This window comes from Capsicum annuum, chromosome 4 (genome assembly GCF_002878395.1).
Source record: "Capsicum annuum cultivar UCD-10X-F1 chromosome 4, UCD10Xv1.1, whole genome shotgun sequence".
Taxonomy (NCBI): Eukaryota; Viridiplantae; Streptophyta; class Magnoliopsida; order Solanales; family Solanaceae; genus Capsicum; species Capsicum annuum.
The window spans coordinates 68,010,605-68,035,757 of NC_061114.1; the positions used below are offsets into that span (position 1 = coordinate 68,010,605).

The following is a 25,153-nucleotide window of genomic DNA, read 5'->3' on the forward strand; positions in this document are numbered from 1 at the left end:
TATTTTACTTTAAAATTATAAGTTTAAATAGAAACAGGGCAATAAAGGCATAAAAAAATGGATATTGAAAAACATGAAGCATTCAGTAGCTTTCAACAACTAGTATTTAGTTTTTTTTCGAACTAACATTCGGTTCAAGTTTGAAGATTCTTATAAACTAAAACACATTGTATAAAATTTTGACGGCAATTAAGATTTCATTTTTTTTAATATTAGTTGTAACTATTTCTAATTTTCTATTTTATGAGTATTTTTTTTTATTGGTTAAACCTAAAATCGAATTGTTAAGGACTAAAAAACAATTAATCGAAAATTGATAAGAAAAATTTTGTTGGTTGATGATTGATTTTGTATATTTAAAAATTGAAAGCGAATAAATCGAATCAGTAACACATAAAATGAAATCGAATCAACCGACATAAAATGAAATCGAATCAACCGATGCACACCTAAGTACATTAATGTAGTAGTAGAACACCTGCTCTTGAAAATATTTATCACTGCATCTGATCTCTTAACATCTTGTACCACCTAAACAAAAAAGATATTCATTATGCTTCATGCTTTTCATTATACTTATTTGCATTATTTTAGCATTATCTTTCTGTTAAGTTGACCTATCAAACTATTCGCTACTTTACTTTTTAATTGTTATTGTTTCTTTTTCAAGTGTAAGATGATATAAATTTTAATTAATATTTTAAAATATATTTTATAAATTTTATTGATATGAGAAAGATTGTAATTTATAATAAAATATTTAAATTTTAATTTTTAAAATATCAAATTAATCTAATTTAATTTAATATTAAATATTAAGTCAAATTGACTTTCAAAACCGACAACTAAAAAGTAACAGGGGGAGTACTTAATATCTTCTTACCGTTCTACGAAACAATAAACTACACTGGCATATAAAAATGAAACGGAGAAAGCAACTTTTAGAGAAATGGGTAAGCAAGGAGAGAAGGGAATATCAACAGATAAATTTATATAGAAAATCCTGGGTAATGCGACATTTGCACCCAAAACTAGATTCAAATGACTGAATTCAAAAACATTTGCACCCAAAACTAGATTCAAATGACTGAATTCAAAATTCTATCTGACTTAACACTAAAATGTAAAAAGCATAATGTGTCTCCTGCACCTACATTCCAATTACTGGACTAACGCTCCAACGCAACCTCATCAAAGTTCCAGTCTCTGACTATATCCCTCCTCACAGCACGACTTCTAACGAGCCGTGGGGGGCCTGTCATGCCATTACTTGTCTCAGTAGGCTGAGGGGTCACTTTAGAGGTTGTGATGCCACCATTGGCAGTGGGGTGGCCAAGCGATATCTTCTTGATCAAGCAAGTGGCAATCGCAGAACATCTTCCATCATTGTCAGAACTTGAAGCGGAGTAACTTCTGAAGGAATGTGATGGGCTTTCCACACTATGGCACACCAGACATGCCAGACTCATGTTTCACTTTGAGCAGCCTCAAAATGTGAAGGCAGTCGTGCTGCATAATACATTCAAAGAAAATAAGGTCCATGGCAAAGAAAACATGGAGAAAGAGTGTTTGTGTGTGTACGCGCGCGATATGCTATGGCTGTAAATAATTGAAAAGCAAGTTCAGAAACCATAAATCAATTTATCTGCATGTGATAATTGCTAGTAGAGATCCTAAGATGTTTCGGTGTCATGCACATTTTCAACTTTCGCCAATATAACAAACCATGTTACAGTTTCACGGATAATAACAGACTTATAGTACATGCTAGCAACAATCTCATTAAACAGAAGCACATCCTACCCCAAAAAACAAAAGAACATGTTTCCCTAGAGATGCAGAGTCACAAAATATAGACATACTAAGGAAACTCATAAAAGAGTGTGTTTACTTCTAATGAGTATCCATTAGCACAAACATTTTCCAGTGCTAAATTGGCTAAACAAATCGTATATAATCCAAATTTCATATAGAGAGCAGCTTAAAACTCGAGTGGTTGCTCCCATTAAAATTAATACAACAACAACAACAAACCCAGTGTATTCCCACCTAGTGGGATCTGGGGGGGTAAGATGTACGCAGTCCATACCTCTACCTCTAAAGAAGTAGAAAGGCTGTTTCCGATAGACCCCCGGCTCAAGTCACGAGATACCACACAAACTCATAGTAAAGCACAGAACCAGATTACATAACCTAAATACGGCACCCATAAGTATTAGAAAACAGAGGAAAGCACACAGATTCGTAATAAAACATGGAACACGGAATCATAACAAGAATAAAACCCCCACCAAGTAATTCCCTACACTAGCGACCCAAACCGGCCCTAGTCTTCTGCCCTAATTCGCGTCCTCCAGACCTTCCTATCTAGGGTCATGTCCTCGGTGAGCTGTAACTGCTCCATGTCCCGCCTAATCACCTCACCCCAGTACTTCTTCGGCCTACCCCTACCCCGCCTAAAACCATCCAACGCTAGCCTCTCACACCTATGAACCGGAGCATCCATGCCCCTCCTCTTCAAGTGCCCGAACCATCTCAATCGGGCTTCCCGCATCTTACACTCCACTGGAGTCACACCAACCTTCTCCCGGATAGTCTCATTCCGAACTCTATCCCCTCTAGTCAGCCCACACATCCAGCGCAACATCCGCATTTCTGCCACCTTCATTTTTTGGATGTGGGAGTTCTTACCTGGCCAACACTCCGCTCCATACAACATGGCCGGACGGACTACCATCCTGTAGAATTTGCCTTTCAGCTTGGGCGACACCTTCTTATCACACAACACCCCCGACGCGAGCTTCCACTTCATCCATCCCGCCCCAATACGGTGCGAGACATCCTCGTCAATCTCACCGTTACTCTGGATCACGGACCCGAGATACTTGAAACTATCCCTCTTACATACCTCCTGTGATTCCAGCTTCACTACTACCTCATTCTCCCGCCTCACGTCATTAAACTTGCATTCCACATACTCTGTCTTGCTTCTGCTCACCCTGAACCCTTTAGACTCAAGAGTTTGCCTCCACACCTCTAATTTGTCATTCACACCCCTCGAGTCTCATCTATCAGAACTACATCGTTTGCAAAAAGCATACACCAAGGCACCTCCCCTTGAATACGCCGCGTCAACACATCCATCACCAACGCAAACAAAAAGGGACTAAGAGTAGATCCCTGATGCAATCCTGTCAAGACAGTGAAATGCTCTGAGTCTCCTCCCGCCGTCCTCACCTGAGTTTTCGCTCCATCATACATATCCTTAATTGCTCTGATATATGCCAGCGGTACTCCACTCACCTCCAAGCATCTCCAAAGCACCTCCTTGGGGACTTTGTCGTAAGCCTTCTCCAGGTCGATAAACACCATGTGCAGGTCCTTCTTCCTTTCCCTATACTGTTCCACCAACCTCCGCACCAGGTGAATTGCCTCCGTCGTCGAGCGGCCAGGCATAAATCCAAACTGGTTTTCGAAAATAGACACTATCCGTCTCAGCCTCACCTCGACCACTCTCTCCCAAATCTTCATAGAGTGACTTAATAACTTAATCCCCCTATAGTTATTGCAACTCTGGATGTCACCCTTATTCTTATAGAGAGGGATCATGGTACTCCACCTCCAAGCCTCGGGCATCTTTGCCGTCTTGAAGATTTCATTAAGCAATCCAGTCAACCACCTTACTCCAGCCTCTCCAACGAACTTCCAAAACTCCACCAGTATCTCGTCCGGCCCCGTCGCCCTACCCCTTCGCATCCTGCGAACAACCTCTCTAACCTCTTCTACCTTAAAACGTCTACAATAGCTAAAATCCCGACACTCCTCTGAGTGCTCCAGTTCCCCTAACACAATAGCTCTATCCCCTTCGTCATTCAAGAGCCTATGAAAGTACGACTGCCATCTATTCTTAATGTGGCCGTCCTCCACCAACACTCTACCATCCTCCCCCTTAATGCACCTCACCTGATCGAGGTCACGACCCTTCCTCTCCCTAGCCTTAGCGAGTCTAAACAACTTTTTCTCCCCTCCTTTCCCTTGTAACCCTGCATACAAGCTCTCAAAAGCGGCCGTCTTAGCTGCCGTGACTGCTGACTTAGCCTCCTTCCTAGCTAGCTTGTACTCCTTCCTGTTTACCCGCTTCTCTTCTTCGTCCTTACTCTCAACCAATTTAGCATACGCCCCTTTCTTGGTCCCCACTTTCTTCTCCACCTCTTCATTCCACCACCAATCCTCCCGATGATGCCCGGCCCGGCCCCTAGAAACACCCAACACCTCTCTTGCATTCTCCCTGATGCACCTAGCCGCCCTATCCCACATACTATCCACGTCCCCCCTACACTCCCACACCCCCATTCCCGCCAACTTCTCCCCTATCTCCCACGCATTCACTGGCGTCAAGCCGCCCCACTTAATTCTAGGTCTACACTCCTTACTCCTCCTTTTTCTATTCTTCTTTATACCCAGATCCATAACCAAGAGCCTATGCTGGGACGACAGATTCTTACTCGGGATGACCTTACAGTCCTTACACAACGCCCTATCCCCTTTCCTAAGCAACAAAAAGTCAATCTGGGTCCTGGCTATCGCGCTTCGAAATGTATTACTTATACAACATATTCTTTACTGTATAAAATTCAGTATTACTAATATAATCTCCATATGACAAATCCAATGCTTATTTCTGGTTAACCAAAGTTTAATACTGGAAATCACAAGTGTTACTGATATTCGTTTATACTGAATTTATGTACTATTTCATACGAGATAGAAAATGGAATAAGAATGTGTATTAGCAATACATGGATAAGTAAAGACAAACATGATCTTAAAGTTGGCTATCTCTATATAATAACCATGTACTATTATTCATCGTATAGCAATCCATGTATCACTATTCATTGCATAATGATTCCTATATTTATTATTCACTGCGTAAGAATTCCTACATTATAATCTTTGCAGACCATGAACCAAACAACCCCATAGGGCTTACAGGAAAGTGCCACAGACAAACTACCAGGATGAGAAACAAACATAAAAAAACAAGAACGGGAGTGTCCTAGTTGCCAAATGAGCCATCAGCTTTACTTCAACATTTGAGCAACTTTCTCAATCTCTTTGAGCCAAAAACTAGAACAGACAACAATCGACAGCGATGAAATTAATTAATATTTCTTTAGGTGGTAAATAGAAGTTATCGAAAATTGTTCTATATATTTTGACTGTTGAAAATTTACTATATATATTTGTTTAAAGATGCTAAAAAATTAATAAAATACACGGAAACTGCATCTCCTATTCCTTCTTCAGCTTCTTCTCACAAGGTAACAAAATAAATGCATTAGGAATGTGAAAACGAAATGCAGCATCTCCTGTAAACACCTGAATTAACTACACTGAACTTACAATTTTCTGAATCAGCCCATACAGAGAAAGAAATTGCATCAACATTAATTGGCCCAGAAGAAATCAGGTCTACTCAAACTTAGCGACTTACCAACCTGAATTAAGTCATACATAGTTACCACTAAAGAGTAATAATTTGCTTTACAACCATTCTTGAACAGCATTCTTTCAATGATTAATTTCCAATTCCAAAACAAACCACTCATGTTACCAGCAATTTCAGCCTGACCTTAACACAAAGTGAATTTTTCTGTTCCCTGTCATATTGTATGTGAACTAATATCAAGAGATAGAAAAATGTCAAGCCAAATAATTGAAGTCCTCAACTCAGAATTATCTATAATATAACACAGGTACACTCATAAACCTATTGATAAGGAAACTGGAACAAAAAAAGGCCCACTAATGCATCCTAATAAAGAAAAGGGAATAAAACTATAAACATAAAAGAGACATTCTAGATGTGTAACGTGATACAATTTACAGCATCTGTTATCAAGTAAATGTAGATACAATTTACAATATTAACTTTATTTTAGAATCATATTTTCATAAAAGAATGTGCTTTGCGTATTTAATAATTGTCCATGGACAAGTGCACCTAAGTCGTTATGAGTATATGAAAAAATAGTACTCCCTCCGGCCCATTTTATGTGACACACTTTACTTTTTGGTCCATCCCAGAAAGAATGTCACCTTTCCTTATTTGGTAACTATTTAAAGGCAGAATTTCTCTTTTACCCATATTGTTCCCCCTTAATTTTAAAGATGGTACTCCTTTTCTTTTTTACTTTTCTAAAAAGGACAATTTGCTAAACTTCACAAAGTCTTTACTTATTTCTCAAACTCCGTGTCTAGTCAAAAGGTGATATAAAATGAGACGGAGGGAGTATTCTTTATTATTGATTTCTTGTCCTTGCCAAGTCATCTATCGGAAACAACCTCTCTACTTCCTCGGAGGTAGTGGTATGGACTGCGTACATTTTACCCTCTCCAGACCTCACTATGTGGGAATACACTAGGTTTGTACTTTGTTGTTGTTGTTGTTGTTATCGTCCTTGCCAAGTCATGTAATCGTCTTCCAAATTTGGCTTTTACTCATCGATAATCATTCTATTCCTTTTCTTTAACCAAAATGTCCAGATCAACTCGCATACACCTCAATTAATTCAACGAGATGCCTAATAACCACCCATCAGCACATGTACCGAGTAACTATGTCCACCAAGGCTTGGATGGGAAGAAATTACCTAGTATTTTTTTCTCTACTAGGATGTGAACCTGAGACCTCACGACTTTCGACCTACTTCATTGACTACCAGATCACAGCCTTTGGTCCTAGTACCAGTCGGAAATCATTCTATTTTTTTCATTACCAACCAAAAAGGTGCTACTACGAGGGGTATCAAGAATAGGGGGACCATAAAAGTTACATGAGGTTCCCTTTCCTATTTTTTGGATGAATAAGAAGCTCAAAAAATCTATCCTGCTCCAAAACCGACCAAAAGAAAAGCAAGAAATTACCAGATAACTCAAAAACACATTGCCAACTATATAGAAAACTGTCATATACAGATTACTTCCTACATTCGCTTCCCCCCCCCCCCCAACCCAAATCTGGTTAACCAATTTTGGGTTCTTCGACCAAAATCGAAGAATGATTTTTGTAATCAACACAAAAACTAAGGTGAAATTGAAGAAAATAAATACCTTGCATATAGAAATTTTACGTAACTACTCTTACTTTTATCTCCTTTTAGGATTTTCCTCTTGATCAATATTTTGTCCTCAAATTTTTCATATAATATCTCATAATTTAGGTTTTATAACTCCATTTAGAGATGTTTGAATTATTTTCAGCCAAATCCTTGCATCAATATCCACACCTGAATCCATATCCCTGAATCGTAAATTGAGATCACGAAGGATCTGATATCTAAATCCGCACCGTATCGGACACCCGCACCCGAGTCTGAGTATCTTAGGATTAAATCACATTGTAAAAGCTTGGCAAGTTGCCCCAACTCCTACTTGTAGAACTATGACATTATTTGCTTCTCTTTCTTCTTCGGATTAACAATTTCTAGTTACAGTTTCCAGGATCATCAGGATCAAGAGTTGGCTTTGGATACTTGCAAATCCAATATCATAAGGCATTAGCCCTTTCAATACTGAAGCGCAAGTAACCATTAAATGGCGACCGATTTCAGAGCTCCAACCAACTTTGAAGACACTGAATAGCGTGATAGGACAAAATCTTTAGCATTCTAATCAAAAGGAAGAAGACTGAAACCAACCAGATGAAATAAAACATGCAGCTTTATCTAAATCAAACAAATCAGGTCACTTGATTATTGCGGATAATTACTAGATGGAAATCACAACGTGCATTTAATTGTGTAATACTAAGTATAGCAAGTCATAAAAGCAGATTATAATAAAAAAGACTTTAGTCCTAGACCATTTACTATTGGAAACTTGTAGGTATATACTGCTCATTATCAGATAAGATCATATCAGAGTTGAACTTGTCACTAACGCCCTTCTACTGTCCAACTTTATGGGGAGTATCTAACCAACCACTCAATCACGTGCACAGTATGCTCATAGATAAAGCTACAAAAGAGTATACAGTATCATCAAAATAATCCATCATATGCATACTATACATAACTAAGCGCTCCACAAAACATGTAATGCTGCATAATATTTTCCCTCGGTATCTGATTATAGCGTCCGACAAGACAAAATGGTGACTTCAAAAAATACGATCCTGAACTTTTACAACCCTTGATTGGAAAATTAAAAAAATAAAACCTTTAACAGTTAAATCAGAATCTGCTCAACGAAGCAAAGTAGAGAATTTACTTTGCTGAAAAGCAATTTAATTCATCAGTCAACAATCCCACATTAGCACAAGGCAAAAACAACTAAGCCTGGAGATTAAGGCAAAGCTTCAACAGAACCAGAAGGAAAGAATGCTAGCAGTACTTAGTTTGTAAGCAATGCGTTACGACCAGCATTGATGCACTAAACACTGATAAAAGTTGCAGACAAAAATCAAGACCGAGTACCCAGGTCAGGAAACTCAAATTCATAACAGAAAAAGGAAGTCAGATATATAAGTTCACTGTTATTTGTTGGCAAATCAAAATCCACTATAGGACAAACAGATTTATCATACTATACAACAATACGCCATAAGAGTACATCTACGTATCTATCGATGCAAATACACAGGAGAACCAAAACAGCCCAAAAAAAGATGTTTGTGGTAAAGACTAAAAAAGAACAATAACGGTACATCTGCATAAAGGGTATCACACAAAACCATCAAGAAAACCCAAGAACAGATAATCATGTCACAGCACAAATCGAATTGAACTTACATTTGCCATTTATATGAGAAAGAATGAATAATTGAAGTGAAGGGTAAAAACTGTTGAGATCTGGGAAACAACTAAACAAACCTTAGCAGCCAAAGGGCAAGTGATGAGAAATATCCAGTATTTGGATGAATTGGTTAAATGAATCTTGCAAGGAAGGAAGGATCTGTTGGGTCGTTAAATTCGGGAAAAGACTTCACTCAATCTCTATAATTGCTTTTCCATTTATACTCTCGGAATGTTTTGGTAAAAGAGAAACGCCTACTACCTTTTTACTCCAATAATGATTCTTATGTATTAGTTAAGTATAAAGTGTATATGAAGAAAATAATAAATACATATAAAAGAATACATTTTTATTATTTATGTCGAATAATATATTTGATTTGTCTTTAAAAATCCTACTTTTATGAATCAGATCCATTTAAAGTCACATAAGTTAATTTCTTAATAAAGAAAAGCTTATCCATCAAAAGATCTCCTATTTCTCTCTTTTCATCCCGTTCACGTCAAGACACGTAAAATCACATTCCATTTCATGCATCTTCTCATTCAAGACAAATAATTATAAATTATAAAACAAAAATCTGGAGAAAAAATTGAAAAAAAATATGACATATTAAAATATCAATTATTTAATATTATATTTTGAAAGAAAAAACATACTTTAGTTTTATGACGATACTAAAACATAAAGTCAGCAATTCAAATTATCCTGATGGAAGAATGAAATTGGTTATAAATTTTATTTACTAACGCATGAAATCGCTAATTACCGTTACATTTTATCTTCTAACCAACTAATGACTTTATTTAATACTTGTTTGACACTATGATTTGTTTGCTATTATGACAAATTATAATTTTCACTTTATTTTTATCTCAATAGTTTTTGTTAATGTAAGTATGATTTTGACAAAAGAGTATTAACGTGACTTATGCCTTAATAAGAAGTAGAACTAATATGAATAAAACATAAAAATTAGAATAGAAAAACATACCTTAAATTCACTTATAATCGATACGAAGTTTTGTCCGCATGTTTCAAATAAATCTTTCTTTATTTGCACAAATATATTAAAGAATCAATCAATAATGATTTATGTATGAAGACAAATAAAAACAATTTAAGATTATGAAAAAATTATCTTAAAAGTTAAAGGATCTTCAATTTTTTTAAGCCTAATTTTTTTTTAGCACACATAACTTCATTGACCAGGATATAACTCAGAATTTAGGGTGCAAACCAAGTACAATTTTGGTTCAGTCAGTCAGTGTTGCTGATGGTAGAAGAGTACAAACAACTTCAGTATGTAAGAATCTCTAGTGGTTGCACAAGGCACCACATTTGCATCTGATTTTTTGTTGTTACCATTGGAAAATGTAGACATTGTTTTGGGAATGCAATAGTTGAACACTTTGGGCAGGATCTTATTTGATTTTCAGAACAGGACCATAAAATTCAGATACACGGGTAAGAAACATGTATTGAGAGGGGCTAGTCAACCTCTTAAAACAACAAGAGCAAAGGCAGTTAACAGAATGGAATATGAAGAAACTCAATTCTTTATGATGTCTTTGTTGACTGATATGGAAGAATGGTGTCAATGTTACAATATTCAGGCTGAACAAGGTAATTCAATTCCACCAGACTTGTCAATTTTAATTGAATAGTACAACAACATATTTGAATTACCTACCACATTACCACCACATAGAGGCAAGTTTGATCATAGAATTCTATTGGTGGAGTCTACATGTCCTGTTAACAAGAGACCTTATAGATATCCAGGAGTAAAAAAGGACATTATAGAGAAGCTTGTACAAGAGATGTTAGATCAGGGTGTGATACAACATAGCACCAGTCCTTATGCTTCTCCTATGGTACTAGTTGGTAAGAAAGATGGAAGTTGGAGGCTATGTATTGATTACAGGGAGCTTAACCAGTCAATAATTAAGGATAAGTTTCCAATACCTATTATAGAAGAATTTTTGGTTGAGCTAGGAAGAGCTGTTGTATTCTCTAAAATTGACCTTAGAGATGGATATCATCAACTGAGGATGTATGATAAGGATGCTCACAAGATTGCCTTTAAAACTCATAAAGGGCACTATGAGTTTCTGGTAATGCCTTTTGGTTTAACCAATTCCCTCTCTTCCTTCCAAAACCACATGAACTCAGTATTTAGACCATTGCTAAGGAAAACAGTTCTGGTTTTCTTTGATGACATCTTTATCTATAGCAAGTGCATGACTGATCACATTGTGCATGTCAAGGAAATATTTGATCTGCTGCTGAAGTTTCAATTATATGCTAAAATGTCTAAATATGTATTTGGGGTGCCTAAGGTGGAGTATTTAGGCCATTTTATTAGTGTTGAAGGTGTGTCCACTAATAGTAAAAAGATCATTGCAGTGTCCAATTGGCCTGTGCCTAATAATATCAAACAATTGAGGGGTTTCTTGGGCCTTGATGGCTACTACAGGAAGTTTATCAAGGGGTTTGGTTCAATATGTAGACCCCTGCATGATCTGCTTAAGAAGGACAACTTTGGTTGGAATGAAGAATGTACTACAGCTTTTGAAAAAATGAAAAAATCTTTGATCTCTGTACCTGTCTTGGTCATGCCTGATTACTCTAAGTCGTTTGTGGTTAAGACTGATGCAAGTGGAAAGGGTATTGGGGTTGTTCTAATGCAGCAGGGACACCCTGTAGCTTATATCAGTAAATCATTAGCTCCCAAACATCAAGCAATGTCTGTGTATGACAGGGAATTACTTGCTCTTATTTTTGCTGTCTCTAAGTGGTCACATTATCTGCTGAATAATTCCTTCATTATCAGAACTGATCAGAAGGCACTAAAGCATTTGTTGGAACAAAATATCCACACTGATTTTCAAATTGCTGGCATTTCCAAGCTCATGGCTTTTGATTTCCCTATTGAATATAAAAAGGGTGTGGATAACAAGGTTGCAGATGCCTTGTCTAGAATCCCCACTTCTGAATTATTGGCTATTTCCCTCCCCACTCCTAATGACCCTTTATATGACAAGATCAAGGATTCTTGGTCTACTGATGTTTCCTTGCAACTATTGATTACTAAATTATTGAATCGGCCTTTTAAGTTCTTCACCTGGTGTCATGGTCAACTCAGATGGAAGGGCAGATTGGTGGTTGGAGCAAATCAAGAATTGAGGAAAACCATCATTGAGCTGTGGCATTCTTCTAGCCAAGGAGGGTATTCTGGTATGGACACTACTATTAAGAGGCTACAATCTCTTTTCTATTGGAAGTTTCTTGCTCGGGATGTTAAAGAGTTATCAATAAATATGATGTCTGTCAGAGAAATAAGTATGATGCTGCTGCATATCCTGGTCTTTTACAACCACTACCCATTCCTGAGGGTGTGTGGACTGATATATGCCTAGACTTCATTGAAAGATTACCTAAAGTTCAGGGAAAAGAGGTAATTTTGGTGGTGGTGGATAGGTTGAGCAAGTATGGGCATTTCATAAGTTTGTAACACCCATACACTACACAATCAGTGGCTCAAACTTTCTTGGACAATGTATTCAAGCTCCATGGCATGCCTGTCACTATAATTAGTGATGGGGATCCAATATTTCTTAGTACATTCTGGCAAGAGTTGTTCATGTTACAAGGAGTTCAGTTGCAAAGAAGTACAACTTACCATCCACAAACTGATGAACAAACTGAAGTAGTAAACAGAACCTTGGAAACTTACTTGAGGTGTTTTTGCTCTGATAGTCCTAAAGATTGGCCTCTATATCTACCCCTAGCTGAATGGTGGTATGATACTACTTATCACTCTTCTATTAGATGCTCTCCATATGAGGTGCTTTATGGTCAAATGCCTCCTATTCATCTTTCTTATTTGGTTGGAGAGTCATCAGTGGAGATGGTTGATAGGTCCTTAGCAGCCAGAGAGGCTATTATATGCCTTCTGAAATTCCATATACAGAGGGCACAACAGAGAATGAAATCTTTAGCTGATAAGCACAGGTCTGATAAAAACATTGAGGGTGGAGATTGGGTCTACTTGAAGCTACAACCCTATAGATAGATTTTCATTGCTGTGAGGCCTTACAATAAACTAGTTGCTAAATATTATGGTCCTTACCCTATTACTGCTAAAGTAGGGGTGGTAGCCTACAAGTTGTTGTTGCCAGTTGATGCCTTAATTCATCACACCTTTCGTGTGTCTCAGTTAAAAAGGTGTCATGAGGTTCCTTCAGTCATCAATCATCCACTTTTTTTCATCTTTCCAACCCTTATTATCCATTGCCTGAAGCTGTGCTGGAAAGAAGAATGGTGAAGCGAGGCAATAAGGTTGTTTCTCAGGTGCTTATCAAATGGATTGATGTTGATGCTGACCAGGCCACTTGGGAATTCCTCACCGATGTCCAACATAGGTTTCCCACATTCCAGCCTTGAGGACAAGTCTACTCTCATGGGAAGGGTATTGATGCAAGTTGTTAATTAGAAGTGCAAGTTGTTATTAGTTAGTTAGAGCAAGTTGCAAGTTGTTAATTAGAAGTGCAAGTTGTTATTAGTTAGTTAGAATTCAGTTGTACAATGGAAAGTTCACAAAAACAGTTAAAGTCCATCTGTTAGTTACAAAATTAGTTGGTAGTTAGATAAGACTAGATACAGCTATTATAAATACCAACTTGTAATACTACATATTCATTCATGATAATAACATTTCACTTCTTCTTCTCCTAATTCTCTATCTTAGCTATCTTCTCAGATTAGAACCCTGAATAGCTACTCTGTTCCTCGAGTTCAACTCTTGGAATCGATTAATTTTCTGTTGAGTGCTTCAATTAAAAAAGATGAATTTATTTTGAATGTAAACTTAAACAAACAAACAAATAAAACATCAAATATAGAAGCTTAAAACCTCAGACGAACTTATTTGCAATCAAAAGAAAACGTTGAAAAAAGGTAAAAAAAAAATTAATGTGATTCTTTACATATATTATTTTAGGACTGTAAATTTATTTTCATTTATTTTACGTAGATTAGGATTCTTAATCTTATCATAGATTTATTTTATCAGGGTTTTCCCATATATTTTAGGAGTGCTTGATTTAATAGTATAATAATTAAAGGAAATAGGTGAAAATACAATTTTATCTATTGCAAAGTATTTTAATGAAGGGCAAAAAGTTTGAATCACTTTTCTAAGGGTCTTCACACTTTTAATATATTATATAAATTATAAATATAAATTATAGATCTAGATTATAGATTATAGATACTAGTCAAGTGTACATGCTTCACACGTGTATATCATGTTAGTCAATTACTCCTATAAATATATTTTAAAAAAGGATAAAATATCTATTTTGATTGTTGTATACTAGATACCCGTGCCTGTGCAAGACACATGCATTTTGGGAACACTAATGTGCAAAAGAGATCCAACTCTGGGGAGGATTATTTCCTACTTGTTTAATTGTTTAGTATAGGAGTAAAAGAAAAGAAATATAATACAATAAATCGATGTTAACATAATATATGCATTCAGTGTAATCATTTAATAAGGAACAAAAATATATTTATAAAAAAATACTACCATGTATAATTCAATTACAAAAGTCTAAATAAAAATAGTATTAAAATTATACATGAGGACAAAATTAATAAATATAAGAAAAAATCAATATGCATGTGTAACAATTTTATTGCACCGTAAAAATAAGGATAAAACTAATAAACATAAGGAAAAAACCATATGCATTTGTAACCATTTTATTTCCTACTATATATAAGTGAAGGTTGAGGTGACTAAAATTACCGAAATACCCTTGATAGTCACCCCAACCTTCACTTATATATAATAGTAAAGTAAAGTAAAAAGCAATATGTATGTGCAGCCATTTTATTGCACCATAAAAATGAGGACTAAACTAATAAATATAAGGAAAAAATCATATGTATGTGTAACCATTTTATTTACTTTTTTTTTTGGTAAGCGAAAGATTTCATTAGTTAATTAGGAAAGTTGAGTTTCCCTGGAATGAGCAGGGGACAAAAAGATAGAGTTTTTAGCCACATCCTGGCTTGGTGAGTTAATAATATTGTTTGTAACAAGTCTAATTAAAGGAGTTCCCGGTATGTCTGCCTCTAAGAATGATTGGATCGATATAGGGGGAACATGTAGCAGCATCGTTGTAGCACCAAAAATACTGGCCTTCCTTCCTTCTTTAGCCAGTTGATCAACCACCCTATTTTGTTACAGCGGTGTTGCTGCTTCCAGCTCTATCATTAGGCGCCTACATTCATGTAAGATGTTAGCATAAAGTTGGTGGCCATTTGACAATATGTTCAATAAAGCTTAGCAATCTGTGTTTATGATTAAAGGGTGGAGGTTGTGTTATTTAGCAAGAATGAGGCCCCTTCTAAAGGCAAGGACTTCAGCTAGGATGAGGGTTGTGTGATGGAGGTATTTGAAATAGCTCAATTTCCATAAGCCATTGTAGTCTCTGAATACTCTACCAATTCCCTCTGATCCAGGTTGAAGCCCTGCTGAGCCATCGAGATTTAGTTTTAGGAATCCCATAGGGGGGTTCCCACTTGATCTCGATAGGTATTTTGGTATGATGGTCATTGCTAGAGCTGTTGATAGGGAGTTTGTACTTCAAAGAGAGACGGATGGGGGTATCTATGCATATGAGGTCTTTGGTATTGTTAAAGAGGTTGTAATTCCTAACCAACTAGATGCTCCACAAGCATTGGGGAATACGATTAGTCCAGTTGAGGATGTTATTGAATGCCTTATTAGCTAAAGTTTTCCAGTATTGCATCTAGGTTTGGATGGAGATGGGGTCCTGGAGGGAGTTTGAGGGGATGGTTAGGCCTAATTTTTCCCAAAATTAGAGTGCATTAGGGCATTGGAAGAAGATGTGAAGTACATCTTCTTGAGGAGCATTACAGTAACAGCAGTGTTTAGAAATGTTGAGGCCTAATCTATGAAGGTAGTGATTGGTAGGAAATCTGTTGTGGTACAAAATCCAAAGTAAAGTTTTGATCTTACTAGGACAAGGGGCAGTCCAAATAAGCTTGTAGTTGTCTTGATTATCTGCCATATGCTAAGGAGGTGATCTCTAATGCTATAATACATGTTTTCAGTGGAGAAAAGATGATTGGAAGTGAGGGACCAAACTGAGGAGTCATTCTCATTGTTGTTAAGGGAGATGGGGTAAGTGGTGATGGTTTGGTTGACATGCTCAGGGAGATCAAAAGAGATTTTTGAGAATTCCCAGTTACCATTGGCCAGAATGTCCCTAATTTTCAGGGGTTCATCATTTGGAGTAAGAGGTCCACTGATGAAACTTCTCAGGATATCAAGGTAGGGGGTCATTTTATTATTGAAGAAGTTGACCTTGTCCCCTTTTTACACATTCCAGGCAATTTCCTTGGCACAGTCTTTCTATCCCTGCATTATGTTCTTCCAGGTTCGAGAGACAATTTTAATGCCATTAGGAGTGAGGTTGGGTCTTTGGTATTTTGAAAGGAGGATTCTGTTCCAAAGGGTGTTGGGATTCTGGTGCATTCTCCAGGCAAGGCTAGCATGAAGGGATCTTTGTTTTATTTCAGCTTTTTGGATACCCAGCCCTCCCTTTTTCCTAGTAATGGTGTTCCAGCTAGGAGGTAAAGTCTTTTCCTATCCCTAGTGCTGCCTCAGATGAAGTTCCTTTGGATTCCGTTAATACCCTCAATGATTTTGGTGGGTATTTTGATGTACTGCATGATGTGGATTGGGATGCTAGCAAGGGTAGCCTTGGTTAGGATTGTCCTGCCTGTCATATTGAGAAGGTTAGTCTTCCAACCTGCTATTTTGTTTTGCATGTTATCAAGGATGAATTGGAAGTCACTGTTCTGGGGTTTTTAGTGAAAGATAGGGTATCCCAAGTATTTCTCAAAATCAGTAGCAACCCTAATGTTGAGGTAGTTGGAGCAGAGTGAGGAGTCTTAAGGTCTGCAGTTGTTTGAGAAGATGATTTTGGATTCAGCATTATTGACTTTTTGGCTTGACTTGTGATAGAATTTTGCTAGGGTGGCATTGATGGTGGAGCAGTTTTGTACATCAGCTTTAGCAAAGAGTGTGAGATCATCTGCAAAGAAGAAGTGAGACATTTTTGGCCCACCAGTGGTAATGCTGATGGGTGACCAATGCTTATTTAGCACAGCAGCCTCAATGTTTCTGGAGAGCCTTTCCATGTATAGAATGAACAGGTAGGAAAAGAGGGGGCCACCCTATCTGATGCCCCTTGAGGGTTGAAAGGCTGTGATTTTTTTCCATTGACAAGAATAGAGATAGAGTTGGGGGAGATGCATGACATGATGAGTTGGATAATCTTTTCAGGGAATTGGAAAAAGAGGAGGGTGTCCCTAATAAAGGACCATTCAAGTCTATCAAGACTTTTTCCAAGTCAATCTTGAGAATCATGTTGGGGTTTCTAACTCTTATTTTCTTGAAGTGGGAGATATATTCCTGAACAATTATAGCTTGGTCACAAGCTCTTTTTTTTAGCAAGGAAGCTTGTTTGGCTAGGACCAATGAGATGAGGAATGTATGGTTTTATTCTGTTGACAATGATTTTAGTGATAAGCTTATAAGAGGTGTTGCAGAGTCCAATTGGCCTAAAGTTACTAATATTGGTGGCATTCTTACTCTTAGGAATGAGGCAAAGAAGGATAGAATTATGCTAAGCAGACACGGTATTCTTGGTGAAGATTTTTCTCCAGAAGTCAATGGTGTGGTTGCCCACTATATCCCAGTATTTTTGGAAGATCATAGGGTGGAAGCCATGAGGGCCTGGAGCCTTCATTGGCTTGAAGGACTTCAAACAGAGATTGATTTCAGAGTCCCTTAAAGGTTTTTCCAACTTTTGGATCAATTCTGGGTATAGGGAGTGGGAGTTGTTAATAAAAGTATTGGTAGTTCTGGGGGTAACTATGTGACCAGTTGTGAAGAGGGTAGAGTAAAAGCTCACTATGTGGTCAGTGATTTCCTCCTCTTCTTGGATGAGATTACCCTGGTCATCTTGGAGAGTATTTATTCTGTTTCCCCTTCTCTTATTGAGGGTGGAAGCATGGAAAAAAGAGGTATTGGCATCCCTATTTGAGAGCCAACTAATTTTGGATTTTTTTTCAGAAGTCCTCTTTATTTTTAAGGAGGTGGTCATACTCCAACAACAGATCCTCCTCCAGTTTTTGGAGAAAAGTGTTGTGGGAGTAATTATTTGATTTTTGGATCCCATTAAGCCTGGCATTGATCCTTCTGATTTTTTTAAAAATATTGCCAAAGACTTCTGTATTCCAGATGATGGCTTCTTTTTGGAAGGATTTAATAGCTTGATCAAAGAGGTTATAAGGAGTGAAACATTGGCCCATGAGTGGCCTGAAGGTAGGATGGCTGCACCATATGGGTTTTAGTCTAAAGGGTTTGGGCCCCACGGTGGCTATGTTAGCCAGGAAGAGGAGAATGGGGTAGTGGTTTGATTTGCCCGAGGTAGGTGAGTGACTGTAGCTTTCGGATAATGCTTTATCCAAGAGCTATTAGCAACACACCTATCTAGTCTTTCCATAATAAGGGAGTTCCTATTGCAGTGTCGCTTATTGGTCTAAGTATACTTATTTCCTCTAGAGCAAGTCTATCATGTTACAAACATTGAGGCAGTTTCTAAAAAGGGTCATCCTATTGGGCCTAGCATTGTTTCCACCAGTTTTTCACTAGCCGTTAGGATTTCATTAAAGTCTCTATCCATTAGCCATCCCCCTTTATGGGTTTGTGCTAGTTGGCAGAGCTCATCCCAAATAGAGAGCCTAGTGTCAAGTCTGGGATGACATAAATAGAAGATAAAAGCCAAGGGTTAGGGTTATTCCTTACCTTAACTATGACATAAACCCCTTGGGGGATAACAGAAATATTATCCAGTTTCCAGCAATCTTCTTTCCACATAACCACAATTCCTTTACTACGACCTACAGCAGCAGACTGTACATAGGCTTTGAAATTAAACGCAGTGGTGAGGGTTTGGTGGTCAGCCATTTTGGTTTCCAGGAGGACTATCATAGAGGGGTGGTGATTTTGAAGAATAACATCGCAATGTCTGCAAAAATTCATGTTGTTTGCGCCTCTAGTGTTCCAGATTACAATCTTCATCAGCTCTTCTGGTGTTGGTGGAGAGATTAGTGGGCTCTTTCCCTTGTCCAATGGCTGGACTTGGGGTTGACCCCTGTATAGGCTCACTGTTACTGCAGGTGGTGTCAAGTCCTCTTTGTTCCTCAAAATCAGAGAGATGACTACTATATGGTTACACATGCATATTGTTTTTTCCTTATAGTTATTAGTTTTATCCTCATTTTTATGGTGCAATAAAATGGTTAGACATGCATATTGTTTTTTTCTTATATTTATTAATTTTGTCCTCATGTATTATTTTAATAGTATTTTTATTTAGACCTTTGTAATTGAATTATACATGATAGTGATTTCTTATAAATATCTTTTTTTTTTCTTATTAAATTACCTATTTTTTATACTCTAAGGGTATTTCGGTAATTTTATAGTGCAATATTGGTAGTACCAGAAAAGACAAATTAATAGTTTTGTCCTCATTTTTATGGTGCAATAAAATGGTTAGACATATATATTGCTTTTTTCTTATATTTATTACTTTTGTTCTCATGTATTATTTTAATAATATTTTTATTTAGACCTTTGTAATTGAATTATATATGGTAGTAATTTTTTATAAATATCTTTTTGTTCCTTATTAAATTACCTATTTTTTATACCTAAGGATATTTCGGTAATTTTATGATGCACTATTGGTAGTGCCACAAAAGATAAATTAGTAGTTTTGTCATCATTTTTATGGTGCAATAAAATGGTTAGACATATATATATTGCTTTTTTCTTATATTTATCAGTTTTGTCCTCATGTATTATTTTAATAATATTTTTATTTAGACCTTTATAATTGAATTATACATGGTAGTAATTTTTTATAAATATCTTTTTGTTCCTTATTAAATTACCTATTTTTTATACCCAAGGATATTTCGGTAATTTTATGATGCAATAAAATGGTTACAAATGCATATTGTTTTTTCCTTATATTTATTAGTTTTGTCGTTATTTTTATGGTGCAATAAAATGGTTAGACATGCATATTGCTTTTTTCTTATATCTATTAGTTTTGTCCTCATATATTATTTTAATAATATTTTTATTTAGACCTTTGTAATTGAATTATACATGGTAGTAATTTTTTAATAAATATCTTTTTGTTCCTTATTAAATGACTATCAAGGGTATTTTGGTAATTTTATGGTGTAATAAATATTTCAAAATCGATGTATGTCCATTGCATGTGTAACCATTTTACCCCAACCTTTACCCCAAATCCCAACTACACACCTATACTTTACAGGGGTCCTATGACCCCCTGAAATATTTTAAAATAGAATTATTACCCCCCCCCCCCAAGCGCTGACATGGCAAGAGAGTGCGTTTCACTCTCTTTAAAGAGAGTGAGAACGAAAATTTTTTATTAAAAATTTATTTTTAATTATTCTTTTTATTTATTCATATTCTTTTTTTTTTCTTTCTTTCTTTTTTTTTTTTTTTTTTTTCTTCTTCTTCTTCTTCTTTCTCACAAACAATGGCATCCAAGAACTCAAACAATGGCATCCAAAAACTCATCAATGACACCCAAAAACTTTTGAAGTGGGCATGTTCGTATTATCATCCTAAACATTTTGATGTTGACGTTGCCTCATTACACCCACTGAAACCTCATCGCCGAAATCTACAGTTTTGTCGGAGCTTCAATTTTCACTCAACTGATCAAAATTTTTAAGAGTAGGGGCGCTAAGAACTCCTCTTCGAAACCCCATAGCTGCATCATGACCAATTTGTACCACAGTAGTTCGATTTTGCATTTTAAATTTTTTGGATTTGTCGCTATTTTAGGTAAATTATTGATTTTGGGATTTTGATTTTGGTCACTAAAAGTGTTTAATTCTGCATTCATAGTTGGAACTGGATCATTCATAATAATTTCATCACTTGGAATCATTTGAACAACACTCGAATTCACAAGAGCAATAAAATCATGAACCCAACACTTTTTGTGAATAAGGATAAAAAAATTAAAACAAAATTAACATGTTGTTGGACAGTAAAATTTTCGTGATTGAAAATAATAACCGAGACAAGAAAAATACTGTAACAATCGATTTATTGATTTCAATGAGAGTGTTACAATCTCTATGAATCCTCTTATTCGTCTTTTCAAATATAAATTGAAGGGCTTAAAGCTTGATCTTGAATTTGAACTTGATTTGTTGATTTGAGAGACTTGATCTTGACTTGTGCTTGAATTCTAGGGTTTTGGAGCTTGTTCTTGAATGTTGCGGTTCTGATCTTGAATCTTGATGAACTTGATTTGAATGCTTGAGCTTTTTAGAGAAATTGCGATATTTGATCCACAAGCTTTCTCTTGCTACTTGTTAGAGTTCTGGGTTCCCTATTTATAGTTGTAGGAAAGGAAGAATCATGATGAATATGGACTTTCTTTGACCAATCAGATTTAAGTGATGTTGGCCCCTTTTATGAGTTTTTATTTCATGGGCCTACTGCATCAGTTTGACATGTGGCACGGTCCTATTGGCTCCTTCACTTGACTTGGCATGCCACGTCATTTGACACATGACTCTTATTTGGGCCTCTATAATATGACAATATCTTGGGCTTAGCAAAGTGGGCTCAGCATTTATAGCCCAAACTAATGGACTAACCCAATAAATATTGGGCCTTATTTACATCCATACCTATTTGGACTTAAATAATTAATTCAATTATATTAATCCGCAATATTTATTTGGGACTAATATATTTTGAATTTAATATAATCCAAATTTTGTACGGATTTAAATTTAATAAAATTGCATCGCCCACAAATGCCCCCTACTTCAAGACTTATCGAGACATTTAATATTTTAGAGACTAGCCTTGAAGTATGATTATTTAAACATGTTTCCTTCGTGCTTGAATGATTTTCCATACATAAGAACACCTCATTCAAAAACTTTAAAATCGAACCATATTGACATTGTCTCTCAAAGCTCTCTTATTTTTTTCACGAATCTCTATATTTAAGACCCGTTGGTGAGGCATGATATCCAATTTCAAATAGTTTTGGAAGACTTTTTCATTGCCTTACTTAACCAGGAATAAGACTCTTTCGATTTAAACTTAGATTGGAGAAGGAAATAACCTCCAATTGGACTTTGTATGGGAGAAGGAAACAACCTCCAATTTGAATTTGTATGAAAGAAGAAAATCAACCTCTAATTTGAATTTGTATGGGACAAGAAAATAGCCTCTAATTTAAATTTGTATGGGAAAAGGAAACAATCTCCAATCTGAATTTGGAGATAGAAGCTATCCCAATCTGAATTTATATTGGAGAAAGAAACAATCTTCAATTTGAATTTAGAGATGGAAGTTATTCTAATCTGAATTTATATTGGAGAAGAAAACATCCATTCTACAACTCTATAAAAGGAGGTAGTTTTCCCACCTTTTCAATATCAATTTTGGGGTTTTCAAGCCATCAGCAATATTGAGGTAATTTCTTTCCCTCCTACTTTTCTCTTATTTTTATTTTTTTTCCAGTACTATATGTCAATGATAGAAAATTCATATCTAATTGTAGGAATATCAAAATTATGAAAAGTTTGATATTACAGAAACTAGACTTCAAGATCTATAACATATCAAAAATTTATATTTAAATTCCTTCAATATAATTCTCGATAATTTTTTGAAGTTAACCCTGAATTTTATCATGCTGAAAATTTCATATCTACGCGTCTTTACTAAAACTTTCATATCTTGAAGTAGGAAGGATGAAATCACAAGCCGCTTGATTCTTGTGAAACTAGACACAAAGATATATAACATATTCAAAATTTATAATTTAATACAATCAATATATTTTCAGGTGTTGTCCCAAAATCAACATTGAGTTTTGATGCATCAACAATTTCAGACTTACACGACATCACCAAAAAAATATATCTCAATGTGAGAGTACGAAAATTATGATCCGTTTGATTTTATAGATGCCAGAAATATGCATGTATAACATATCCAAAATTTGGATTGTAACACTTTTTTGATTATTCTAGATGATTTTTTGAAGTCGATTTTATATGCTGTCCGGCAGAGGATTCCAAATTTGCATTGCCTCACAAAATAGTTTATTTATTGATGTGGGACCATCACCACCAAAGGGAATTTTGATTGCCTCAAAATAGATTTTGAGGGCTTTATTCTCATCATGGCATCTTGTCTCAATCCAAGTTGGTGATCTACAACTTTTAAGATCACAACGATTTGATAGGTAACATCCCTTTTGTGTTTTTGCTTTCTTTCTTGTTTCCTTTTTTTTTTTTTTTTGTTTTGTTTTCAGAGAATTGAAATAGATAGCAATATGCAACAATTGGATTAGGGTGTGAGAGTTTAACTTCGCCTCCATCACTTTAATTCCAACCAATTTTACTTGAAGATGGTGGACATCGGCTTAAGGTGTGAGAGTTTAACTTCGCCTCTGTCACTTTAATTTCGACCAATTTTACTTGTAGACGGTGGACATCGGCTTAAGGTGCGAGAGTTTAACTTTGCCTCCATCACCTTAAGTCCGACCAATTTTACTTGAAGATGGTGGACATCAGCTTAAGGTGTGAGAGCTTAACTTTGCCTCTGTCACTTTAAATCTATCCAATTTTACTTGAAGACGGTGGACATCGGCTTAAGGTGCGAGAGTTTAAATTTGCCTCCATCACCTTAAGTCCGACCAATTTTACTCAAAGATGGTGCAATAATTTTCTTTAAGTATAGGCCCTTTTCAATGTTCATCTTAAGGAGCAAAGCGGCAAATCTTGTCCACCTTAAAGCATGAAAATTTCGATATCCTTTTAAGGATAAATCTACGAGAGGCCAGATCTCGCAGATTAAGGTGCAAAGGGACAAATTTTGCCTACCTTAAGGCATGAAAATTTTGAGATTATTTTAAGGATAAACTGTTAGAGGCCAGCTTAAGGTACAAAGGGACAAATTTTGTCCACCTTAAGGTATGAAAATTTTGATATCCTTTAAAGATAAACCTGTTAGAGGCCAGCTTAAGGTGCAAAGGGACAAATTTGGTCCACCTTAAGGCATGAAAATTTTGAGATCCTTTTAAGAATAAACCTGTTAGAGGCCAGCTTAAGGTGCAAAGAGATAAATTTTGTCCACCTTAAGGCATGGAAATTTCGATATCCTTTAAGGATAAACCCGTGAGAGGCCAGCTTAAGGTGCAAAGGGAAAATTTTTGTCTACTTTAAAGCATGGGAGTTTTGAGATCCTTTTAAGGATAAACCCGTGAGAGGTTAACTCAAGGTGCAAAGGGACAAATTTTATCCACCTTAAGGCATGAGAATTTCAATATCGTTTAAGGATAAACTTGTTAGAGGCCCGCTTAAGGTGCAAAGGAACAAATATTGTCCACCTTAAGTCATGAAAATTTTGATATCCTTCTAGTTATAGGCTTGGAGAACTTTGGCTTTCTAAATCCCATTGAAGGAACTCTCTTTGTTTTCGACGAGTTGCCTACATTGAGTCTCTGATATTTAGAGTAAGTCCAAAATTTAATTAGAATAGTTTCATACTTGGTATCCATATGGTAGATACTTGTAGAAAAATATTTTTTTTGACACTCATGCAACTGAACTCAGAATGAAATTCCAAGAACCTACGTACCTGAGTAAGAGGATCAAGTCACAACGTAGTTCTGGGTGAGTTTTTTTTTTGAGCTGTACACAGTTTATACTCTTGCGGGCTAGGAGTGGACATGCAGTTTATACTCGTTCCTTAAGGAGTACATATGCAGTTTATACTTGTGCCTTAACAAGTGTACATGCATTTTATACTCGTGCCTTAAGGAGTATTATCTTCCTTTAGGGATAGTACTTCTTCAAGAACTTGGCGTTGATGGGGCCAATCCTCACGCCATCTGCATCGACAAGCTTGTAAGCACCATTTGAATATGCCTCTTGTACGACATATAGTCCATCCTACTTCGAGGTGAATTTGCCCCCAGACTTATGAGAAGTGATAATAGCTCTCCTTACTACAAGGACTTGGTCTCCAACTTGGAAGCACCTCAACCAAACTTTTTTGTTGAAAGAATGAGATAGCCGGGGTTGATATCATTCAAGATTTTGTTGAGCCTCCAACCTCTTCTCATCAAGAGCTTCTAACTCCGCAAGATGA

The 25,153-nt window shown here is 36.2% G+C and overlaps 1 protein-coding gene across 1 annotated transcript; it reads right to left on the minus strand.

The window, feature by feature from the left end:
- Positions 1-970: 970 nt before the first annotated feature.
- LOC107867958 lies at positions 971-1,509 on the minus strand. The gene has a single exon (XM_016714472.2). It carries the CDS (start codon positions 1,467-1,469, stop codon positions 1,170-1,172), a length of 300 nt encoding a protein of 99 aa, XP_016569958.1. The 5' UTR covers positions 1,470-1,509; the 3' UTR covers positions 971-1,169.
- Positions 1,510-25,153: the final 23,644 nt, after the last annotated feature.